General features: G+C 35.6%; 1 protein-coding gene across 1 annotated transcript in view; it reads right to left on the minus strand.

The window, feature by feature from the left end:
• Positions 1-7,521, minus strand: part of LOC106470160 (epithelial chloride channel protein-like) — a 29,113-nt gene extending 21,592 nt beyond the window's left edge. The window contains exons 1-4 of the mRNA XM_022399567.1: positions 7,433-7,521; positions 2,095-2,274; positions 946-1,243; positions 73-99 (exon numbers count right to left, since the gene is read on the minus strand). Coding sequence (XP_022255275.1) covers positions 73-99; positions 946-1,243; positions 2,095-2,262 — 493 coding nt within the window. The 5' untranslated portion in view covers positions 2,263-2,274; positions 7,433-7,521. The remainder of the gene's footprint in view (positions 1-72; positions 100-945; positions 1,244-2,094; positions 2,275-7,432) is intronic.
• Between the last annotated feature and the right edge of the window lie 4,436 nt (positions 7,522-11,957).

Raw genomic sequence — 11,957 nt, forward strand, 5'->3', positions numbered from 1 at the left:
ACTCCTACCTTATAAACATGGGTACTTGGATCTCCAACATTCCATATTCATCAAATACACCGTATCTGAGATGTGACCATTCGTGTACAAACTGTCGATCTATATATATATTAAACCAACTTATTTATAAATGCATCATACGTAACTAAGATATGCAAAATAAGACTGTGAGAAAATGTTATTTCTAAACATCTGTTTTGAATATTTCCGATCAAATCATGGTTCTGAGTTGTCGTCTTTCTATAAATTTTAAACTCTTGGTGTATGCTTCTAAATACTACTTGGATAAGGTATACGATATTTTAGTTTAATATATATATTCGTTTTTATTTGCGATTTCATGTCTAAAATTGTACCGGTTCATTTTTAGTTATTATTCTAAACATTTTCAGAACATTTTAAATAGAATACTTAGAACAAAACAACATTAACTTAATATCCTTAGGCAGAACATAACCTTTTTATTAACCTGCTTTCAAACTGCACAATAAGGGAAAACATTTTCGCTCTTATCTAGGTGTATGTTGAAGTGTAAAAATATTTGCTAATTCGAAATAAACACATTTTGTTATTTATTGATACTCCATAAATCCTTATATTAAACGTTAAAGATGTTTTAAGAATATAGATGACTAATCATATAATTTGTCATTGATAAAGTAAATCGTCTTTTATTATCTATGTTATCCATTCGTTCTAATTGGTTATTATTCTGCACTTGTTCATGATAAGGTAGCTTCGCATAACACGTGTTTGTTATAATTACTTCAGTAATTCCCATATTTAGCCTTTATTGTGTGATTATAATTCTACAACGAGATTCCCAGTCTAACAACAATAGTTTTACGCTTAAAATTTTAACAACCACAAATCAAACGCCTTCATTTAGTTCGTTTTTAAAATAATTATAAAACGATATATAAAAGGTTGATTTTTTTTCCTAACCTGGACTTCCATACACCTCAGTGGTGTTGCCGTGTAATTCCTTCAGAAATTCTGGTGTTAAATGAATGTATTCTCCGGGTTCCCCACATCCTCCTGGCTGAAGTGTATAGGGGTCGTTACCATACTCAGGGTTAGGTTTGTCCACTCTAACAGCCGCCGTGCTAAAAGGGTTGTTTACGATTCTCTCGTATTCAGGCTTACTCGACCACTTTGTTGGTACGACAATGGTCACTTCTTTAAAAAACACATGCCCTCTGCTGGCATCGTAAAGAAACTGAGAGGCGTTCGTGAAGAGCTCCTTTTATGAAAATCAGAAATATTACTAATTATTTATAACACAAATTGAGTGGTTTTATTAGAGATTTTTAACTCTTTCGAGATTATATAATTTCAGAAATATATTTTAAGTAAAATATAAATGAAATTCTGAAAAGCTTAAAAGCAACTATCTCAAGAACGTTTTATTAAAGTATTTCAAACTATAATATTTAAAATTCGTTTTCTTCAGAAAATTGGAAACGAATTAAAACATAGCACTTTACTAAATGAATATGCTTTGAAACAAGTTGGCACTTACACGCTTGCAGAATTAACAAAGATTGCCTCTAATGTTCAAAATTCTGTATCTCCCGTGCATAGTTAGTTTGCCCTGATATTTCAAAATCTCAATCATATCGCCTCTGGTTCTTTACTCTTTCAAAAGCATTACATGCACAAGTGTTTTTTTGTTTTTTTTTCATACTTAAAATGTTTCAAAATTATGGGTTGATTCTATTAAAAAGTAATAAAAAACATACATCTGTTCTGGAATTCAAGAATGTTTTGGAGTTGTTTGTACGTTGTACAAAGAGTATACGTAATAGAATTTTTAGTTGTATTTTGCTGTATACATGGAGAATTCGAAGCGTGTCTTTGCAACATCGACTCAGCAATTCCAAGCCTCAGATTCCAAGTTCAGGCACAGTAACTACTAGGTTACGCCTAACATGTCACTTTCTAAAAATTGTCTCTTTAATTCTTAAAAGTTTTAGTGAGAACTTACAGACAACCTACACATTCACATTATCATATGTACATAAACGTGCTAATAGAAATAATTCACATTTTTTTACCCATTATGGGTGAAAATGGCAACATTTTAAAACTCACCTCCAGATTATTTAGTATCTTCTCATCTTCTGGAACTGATTCATGTATAGCCACAACGACACCTTTGTACCCACCGTCCTCTAATGTTATCTTGGCTGATACCATATCAACTACCATGGTAAGTAAGATTAGCGACGTGAACAGACGAAAAAAACAATATAACTTCATATTGACTATAATCTGAAAAGGATTAAAAAAGGATAGAATAACTTTACAAAGTTTTATATGCACATCTAACACGCAAAACTATTGAAAGACACTTTCAATTTGTCAGTGTTTTACTGTTTACCAGTTTTCGACTTTACAGTTTTTCTAATGAGCTTTGTTTTTCTGAAGAACTGGGATAGTAAACTTTTATGTTTTACACTAACGTCATCTGCAGTTAGTAAATTTAAAAACAGATTCTGTTTAAGAATCCTTGACTAAACGAAACACTACTACCTAATTACAAAATGTTCTACAGTTAGGTAGTGTTCTTACAATTAACTGAATTTCGAATTTGAATCTGTAATCGATTCCAGATTCAATAATCGATTAATAGTTTTTATACAATTTCAAATTCATTTATGTGGTAAGTTCAGTTATATAGCTTTGAGAGTGAGCACTTATCGACGCATACTTTCAGACTGCGCAGCACGAGCTTCCTGGCCTTAATATCCATCAATTACAGTAAAGGATCCAGGCAGAGGATCCAAAGGGTCCAGACCCCCTCCATTACAACGCAAAAACAAAACAAAATTGAAGGAAACAGTAAAACAGAGATTCAAGTTCCAGATATTTTATATTTAATCGTTTTCTTGGATCAGCTATGCCTCGTTACTGTAAGGAAAGGAGACCTAAACCCTCTGTAAGGTGTAAAATGTAAAAGATGGCTGTAAAGGATCTTTTCTTCCAAAATACTATGATCGAATTAAAACCAACCACAGGTCTTTGAAGTAGCCACTTTCAATGTTATGACTATCAAACATTCAATCATTAGCCTATCAATGAACAGTGCTTGATATAACTTGATTCCGAGGCTCATTTCAAGATCCCGATTCTAACAGTCAGTTTCGCAAATGAAAGAAAAGATGTTTTCCATGGTAGATGAAAGTATTGGTCATTGCAAATTTCTCAATGGAAGTAACTGGCAAAAATCAATGGAAAGTGCCAAGAATGGATTTATTTTTCAAATTTCAAAAATTCTTTAGCTTCTCAAAGGAAGCAAACCCCTATCAATACCCATTCATTTGGACCTCCCTTTTGAAAATCCTGAATCCACCACTAAACACCCTTCCAATCACCAATTCTTTGCCTTTTGTTGCTAATAAAAGTTGAATTTCCCCAAACCATCTTCTTACGAATAATCCTAAGTCCTCTGATAATAATTTGTTTCGGAGTCAACAATATGTTTAAGACCAAAAGATTAAACAGTAATTAGTAAACACTCCTTTTCTTTTACACTATACACTACCTTTTAATACGCCCCCCCCAGTGGCACAGCGGTATGTCTGCGTACTTTACAACGCTAGAATCCGGGTTTCGATACCTGTGGTGGGCAGAGCACAGATAGCCCATTGTGTAGCTTTGTGCTTAATTACAAACAAATAAACAAAACCTTTTAATACTTATCACATATTGTGCATGAAAATGTTCCAGAAAACTTGCTTTATGCACTGATTAGGAACCAGAGTATTTTTAATAAATTCAGTCTAAATTATATTCTTCGTAAAAAGACCACAAAACGTTTAGCACAGGTTAATAATTTGTAATACACGAGACTTTGATTAGGTCTAGTTAATAAAACAGGCAATGTTCGCTTGACTTTCACTCACACTGCGATGCTACATGCTCGAGTTTCTCTATTGTCACTGTTGTGTTCGATCCTCAAAAATCAAATGTGTGAAAATATTTTGACTTGAATAATGACAAGAAGAAGAAAGCGTGTGTGTGCTTTGCAAGGTTTCACGCCCCTACTTTGTTATAATTACAAACATAAGAAATCATCACAAGCATGTCCACAAGAAAACTAGGCCAACTGAACGTCAGATATCACTGTTTAAGCACAGAAAATCTACAATGACACTGGGGCACGGGAAATACCAGGCCATCACCATATCGATGGCTGTCATTACAGCCTTAAATCTCCATTCCTAGTAAGTGGCAGAGGATTCAAAAACTTTTATCGTCAACTCAATCTAGACTTCAAGGTCTCTGAAGATCCTGAAGTATGTGTAGCTTGAGTATAAGAAGACCAAGGAGATCGCTGATTTAGAAAGTCAAACTGTGGCATTGACAACAGATCTCAGAAGAGTGTGGCAACTGAAAGCCTACGTCATCATTGCATGTCATTATAGGACCAATGACTGGATGCTGAAGAACGGGGCTCTTGCTACACGCTAGATCAATGAACGAACATTGTTGTGCACAGTGCCAAATATATGAAGGGACATATAATTTCAGCAATATGAACATTGGAAATTTGTCTGCCACAGCTCAGATGCTTTTCTCACTTGCTGCAGCTGGTCATCAATGATGGGTTGAAACAACCATTGCAAAAACAATTTCAGTTACTAAACACCTTGTAGGCCACATTAACCACCCTACACTTACCACAAAAATCTTCAAAGACCATTACAAGAAGATTAATAGAAAACAACTCTTCAGTCTTATCCAAGATGCCTTAACACGATGGAACTTAAATGGCATCATTGTATACCATAGTTCATGATGACTATATAACAAAGCTCTCGGGAAGTGCAATGATATATTTACTGGAAAATGTATGGCAAATAATAGAAGTTGTGCCAGTGTTAGAGCTGTTCAACTTTTGACAAAAGACAGAGAGCCTACATCTGGAACAGTCTATTCAATCCCGGGGTGCATTATACATGACCTAAGCCCTGATGGAATCGAGTCTTTCCCTGTTGCAGAGATGAAGGTTAGGATACAAGAGATCATCACGTCACGATTCAAGGTAGATGCCAGTGGAGAACCTGACATTAGTGTGCTCTAAGATATACTAGCCCTTGTAGCAGTCATGGATTCTCGCTCCATATCTCTATGATTTATGTCAGCAGATAAAAGAAAATTGGTCATTTGTTTGTTAGAGGCAGCAAGCTTGCAACGTGACATAAGTTGTCAGACTTTCAAGCTGTTTTTAATACACATGAATAATTGGTTTACAATGTCATATTCATTGTGTACATATGCACAAATACTTATAACTGGCTAAACAGAATAGTATTTTGTAGACTTGCCATACCTATATACATATTACAGCTTATAATAATTTGTTGTATATGAAGTAATTTTAATTTCCATATTTTTTAAAGGCTATAGCATATTTCAGACATCAGTGTTACATCAGACGATACTGAGGATCCTAAGCCAAAAAAGCGACTACCAGACGTCATTTCTGCAGGAAATCATTCTGAAACTGCAGTTGATAAGGAGTTTGACACCTATCTTGCAGAGCCAGTGTCCGCCACTGATCCTCTAAAATGGTGGTAAAATAATGAAGGAAAATTTCCCAGGGATACTTCACTTGCAAGGTACTACCTTTCCCAGGGATACTTCACTTGCGAGGCACTACCTCTCCCAGGGATACTTCACTTGCGAGGTACTACCTTTCCCAGGGATACTTCACTTGCGAGATACTACCTTTTCCAGGGATACTTCACATGCGAGGCACTACCTCTCCCAGGGTTACTTCACTTGCTAGTCACTACTTTTCCCAGGGTTACTTCACTTGCGAGACACTACCTATTCCAGGGTTACTTCACTTGCAAGTCACTACCTTTTCCTTTCCGCATCAGGAATAAGTAATGAGCGAAGTTTATCGACTGTTTGGCTTACTATCTCCAAGCTGTGGTCATGTCTGGACTCAGACAATGTGGACAAACTGACATTTCTGCAACACAATTATTCATTACCGGAAGCCATGAACACCTATTAAGACCAGCAGGCAGAGGAACCAGAATGTGCCAGCAGATCTAAGATATTAAACGATTTCATGATTTAATATTTTAGTAGTCTGTTTCAGGTAATTCTAGGTTATTACATGTTATATATCATTTTCCTGAGCTATGACATTGTACTACAGTATGTTAGGCGTGGTAATTCTATTAAAACCGTTGTTAAAATCGCAATTTTTTTATTGGCAAGAGGATTGCTCTTTATTATGGAATATGTTGTTCATATTGATACAAAACATCCGTAATCTGTCAAGTAGACCGCAAATATTCGCGAAATAAAAGACTGTGAGTAAACATATTATACTCCCAACTGGCCTCGATCCCCTTGAATCCTATTAATCCGTTACGATTTGATTATAAAACACCGATTAACCGGTTATAGATTCCTGCATCCGTGAGAGCCCTACAATTAAGTTTTTGTTAATTAGTTAGTTTTAGAATTTCACGCAAAGTTACACAAGAGTTATTTGCGTATAACCGTTTCTAATTTCGAACTACTAGACCAGAGGGAAAGAAGCTAATTAAAAGCACACACCGTCATCTCTTATCTGAGCGAATGGCAGGATTTGCCCGTCTCTTCATAACACACACACACACACACACAGAGCCCCAAATTACATAGCGCGTTTTTGTGGCAATGAGTCGCGAATCATGAACCCAGTCCAAGCACAATGAGTAAAACGTTATGTCTAGCATACTCAAATTGATAGAATTAAGACAGTTGTTCCAGAAAAAAAAAATGCTGGATGAGCTACACTTAATAAGCATCGGATTTATTTTTAAAGAACGTTGAACAGAATTATGCATATTGAATTTTAGGATCATCAAATAAAGTTATTCATTGGATTTAGGTCTGCTGCTTGGCGTTATTTGAGAGAGTTTTTTAATGATTATTTGTTGAAAATGTTAGTTTGTTTGAATTTATGCACAAAGCTACACAATAGGCTATCTGTGCTCTGCCCACCACGAGTATCGAAACCCGGTTTCTAACGTTGTAAGTCCGCAGACATACCGCTGTGCCAATGGGGGGCTGTTGAAAATGTATATCTTTAGTTTGTTTGCTGAATTTCGCTTAAAGTCACTCGAGGGCTATCTGCGTTAGCCGTTGCTAATTTAAAAGTAATAAACTAGATGGAAGGCAGACAGTCAGTACCATCCATCGCCAACTCTTGGCCTATTCTTTATTAATGAAAAGTGCGATTGACCGGCTGAAAGGGCTTGGACACTCGCTGACAGGATTCGGGTCCGTGACCCACAAATTGCGAGTCGAGCAGCTTAACCATCAGGCTATGCTATACCTTTAGAAGACTCAGACGTTATGTGGACATTTAAATGTAAATATATTTTCTAGCAACAGTTTGAAACATAATTATAGACCTTACCTACTTTCTTTCCCTTTCACAAAACTCTGTTTTCAATATTCGAAGCAGAAAGGTTTAAAAACTCCTTCCGTAATCACCACACGTTTAAGCAACTCGAATGTTACGTTATACAGTTTAGATTACTTCGCACTAGCAGGTTTATATAGTTTCTGTTAAACACATTTTTATCTGTTGCGCTGACGTCAAATTTTCTTGCTGATTGCAGACTTCCTGTGCAAGCTTTAACGTCACATTTACAGTAATAATCTGCCTATCACGGTTTGACTTGAGTACTGACCAATAAAAGCTGTTTAAGATAGCATTGTGTTTGTTTTTCTTGTTCGCAATGTGACAGTTCCGATTGATAACTTTAAAATGAAGAAATCGAACCGAAGGTGTAATAAGACTCAACGGAAGTTGAAATGATTAATTTGGTTTGGTTTCTTGTTCTTTTAGAACAAAGCCACATTGAGCTATATACTGTGTCCACCACGGGGAACCGAACCCCGAATTTTATCGTTATAAGTCCGTAGACTTACCCCTGTCCCACCGGTGGACTTGAAGTGATTAAACTTCCAGTAAAGGTTTATTCTCGTAAACCTTCATTTGATTCTTTTTATGTCTACAGTTAAACAGTAATTTGTTGTTGTTTTCTGAATGTACACTCTAAACTTAATATAAATTAGAATAGTGGGTATTTAATCTAAAATAATAAATCAAAATATTAACAAAACAAATGAGTTACAATAAATATGTAAAGGCATTGAGTAACAGGAAGAGTTATGAAATCAAACAGACGCTATCGTCAATTTATAAATCATTGATTAGTAAATTTTGAATCATTTTGTTTTGTCATTTGTTTATCCAGTTTAAAAACGTAAATAAAGATGCGGAAATGGATTTGCTCATATTATAATTACTGTATTTTTATAGTCAAGCAATTAGCTTTCAAACATACGACGCTGAAATCCAGAGCTCCATTTCCCGTGATACTCACAAGGTATGAGAACTGTCTAATTCACTTTTATCGATAACTGTTCTGGCATGGCCTGATGGTTAGGACGCTCGACTCGCAATCTACAGGACGTAAGTTTTAATTTCCATCACTCCGAACATGCTCGCCCTTTCAGTTGTGGGAGCGTTATAACGTGACGATCAATCCCACTTTTCGTTGGTAAAAAGTAGCCGAAGAGTTGGTGGTGGGTGGTGATGACTAGCTGCCCTCTCTCTAGCAATAATTTGAGTAATAATCATAACGTGGAAAAGAAAGAAGGTTGTCGTTCCCATGTGCGAGCTATGAGTAAATTAATGAGGTTGGACAACATATTGTTTTCTTTTAATCACTCTTTTTTATATAAATAAAGCTATTACTAAATACATTTCCCCTTTTCAATAAAGTTTTCAGTGAAATAAGACAAAAAAATACTCCGATTAATTCTGAAACACAAGCATCCCCCGGTGATTTTACATTACAGTTCTAAAATCACTAGCGAAAGGGCGTCTCAATCGAAACGTAGTGAATATTAAAACATCTATTTCGCATTAGCCATTTTTCGTGGTATCAGTTTTTCTATTTTTTTTTTTTGTTTTCGGTTTTATATTTTCACTTTAGATAGCTTTATTTAAAAAAAATACAACTTTTTTATTATAATATTCTGAAGTTGAAACTTAAAAGAGAACGGGGGAACACTCCTCCCCAAATCAGTAGAACCTGTGTTGTTATTTTTATTTACACATACTTCTTAATAACTTATAACAAAACCTAGACCAGAGCACGCTCGTACTAACAATTCACTTCGTTTGACACACAAATTAAGAAACATTACACTCTTGTGGTTATAAACATTGCCGTCAGACGTTCATATCCAGAAATACAAGATCACATAAAAGCCTTTTTCTTTTCTTTTTTACTAGAGCTGAAACGGAATTTTCGCACCTGAAGACAGTATAGAATACAATACTTCTGCTTCATTATATCATATAAGTATATATTGTGGTAAATGTCTTTTATCAAAAAAATACTGCTGCTTATTATACCATATATATATACTGTGGCAATGTGTTTTATCAATTCCATTAGGTGTCTATCAAACAATAAGATACCGTAAAGACTGAAGTAGGGACTTGCGTCATGGCTTTATGCGAAGAATCGTCCAACGACTACCTCTTCCAGCTATAACACATTAGCTTACCCATTTATCACCTTAACCACACTATTATACAGATAACTCCGATATATTACTTTTTGTCACACGCCTGTGCATTTAACCCGAAATCACATACGTCTTGAAGTTCCCCTTGTAACAGAGTTTATGCATCGGGTTTGCTTCGCACAAACCTTAATTTTTCTGTAATATTTATGTGCAGTTTTTTTTACATATGCAAATTTATAAACTTTGGGCTATTGCACTTAGGCCTAATAATAACATGAACCAGAAATATTGTAGATCAATAGGTACATTTTTCAAAAATAACACAGTAAAGTCCCAAAACAAAAGATAAACGTGATAATAAAAACTTAAACTGTTTACATCAAAGTGCAAAAAAATTCACTGTTTTAATGATGTCCTGTAATGCTTTAGGTTTTAAACCCTAATCTTACAGTGGATTAAGTTATTCAAAACTTAGATTCGAGGAAATAAGTGCGCTGCTTGTGACATGCTCGAATGAAGAGGTAAATAGAAATGACAAAAGTTTCACTCAAGTGTACGGAAGATGAGATGAGGTCAATACTTTGGTCAAACATCCCTCGTCAAGATAACTGAGAAGGTTCCTTAAACAAATTTTCTTACCGTCACTTATACGAAAGGTGAGAAAAAAGTTTCTTATGCCAACAACTACTACAAGTATGTGTTACACCAACAACAAGTGTCATCATTTATGTGTTAAAGAGGAAGATAATTTAATTCAATATAAAATACACAGTCATTGAGAATTATAATGTCTCCTGCTGGGTTCCAAAAACCAAGAGAGTTTAAGCATTCAGGAAGAAGCATTGAGAATTAGTCATTCTCGTTATTGTTACAATTATTGTTATAATGAGTCATCACAACACCGGTAGAGCAAAGTGTACACGATTTCCTTTCAAATCTGGCCAGTCAGAAGCATGTCATGTAGCAACACAAGAAGACTAAGTCCTTATATAGTGGTCATAATTTTAAATGTCTTGCTCAGGAAAGTGTCGTGTTTGTTAATTAGATATACCGGAAAAGGAACTTGAATAAGAAAATTGGTTTGTTTAGAATTACTCGCAAAACTACATACGGACTATTTGCGCTAGACGCCCCTAATTTAGCAGTGATAGACTAGGGGGAAGATAAATAGTCAACACCACCCACCGCCAACTCTTGGGCTATTCTTTTATCAACGAATAGTGGGATTGGCCGTCATATTATAATGCCATCGGGAGTGAAAGGGTGAGCATTCGGGTGACTTGGATTCTAACCCACGATCCTCAGATTGCGAGTCAAACGCCTTAACCGCCAAGCTATGCCAGGTCCAAAGAGTAAAGAAATTATGATTAGGTTTTCTTTATTAGGAACTACGTTCAAGACATTGTGGAGAGAATGCATGGCCCAGTTGCAGTTACTAAAATATTATATCCTTTTATAGAGACTATCGGATCAGTGGTATTATTAATGACGTAACTATAGAATTATCAAAAAGATACAGAAAGTTTCTTCAGAATTATAAGAATATAAATCTTCGAGTAGCTTTATCAGGGGATCTGGGCGTGGCCCGTTATTTAGCGTAGCTTAGTTATCATGGTTCGCGTCCCGTTGCCGCACTTTGAGGCCGTTGGTGAGATATAAAAGACATTGGTAAGATCCTTTTAATCGTTAGACAAGAGTTGGTGGTGGATGCTGTTGACGAGTTGCCTTCCCCCTAGTCTGTCAGATCAAAACTAGGAACGGCTATGTATAGATAACTTTCTGTAGCTTCGCGCGATAAGCCTAAAAAAACCATAAGATTTTTGTTCTTTTTTTTTATCCAGTATCTTTGCTTTGTTTGTGGTAGCCGTTTCTTGAAACATAATTAGGTATCGCTGATGTGTCTGTATAACAGTCTTTGATGTTCCCTGCGTCTTACTGATAGTGATCACCGTGTCTCTATGATATACTGTTTATTACATGCACAGTGTGTGATATATATCTAATTTTTTGACGAAATTTAGAGACTTGCGATTTCACTGTAGTAATTGTATCTGATAAGGTATAATATTTTTTAAAACTACTGTAATGTTTAATATATGTAATATTCTTCTAAGTTTTCCCTGAAGCCCTGCATGCCGAAGAAAAATAAGAGATCCCATTCATATAATTGCTGCTTAATTCATGTGATTTTGGGATCGAAACCCGTCACCAAACCTGCTCGTCCTTTCTGCCGTTGAAGGAGGGCGTTATTATGTGACGGTCAATCCCACTATTCGTTGGTTAAGAGTAGTCCAAGAGTTGGCGGTGGGAGGTGTTGACTAGCTACCTTCTCTAGCCTGTCACTTCAAAAGTAAGAATGGCTAGCATAGATTGCCCTTGAGTAATTGTGCAAA

The sequence above is a fragment of the Limulus polyphemus genome, unplaced genomic scaffold (genome assembly GCF_000517525.1).
Source record: "Limulus polyphemus unplaced genomic scaffold, Limulus_polyphemus-2.1.2 Scaffold102, whole genome shotgun sequence".
Taxonomy (NCBI): domain Eukaryota; kingdom Metazoa; phylum Arthropoda; class Merostomata; order Xiphosura; family Limulidae; genus Limulus; species Limulus polyphemus.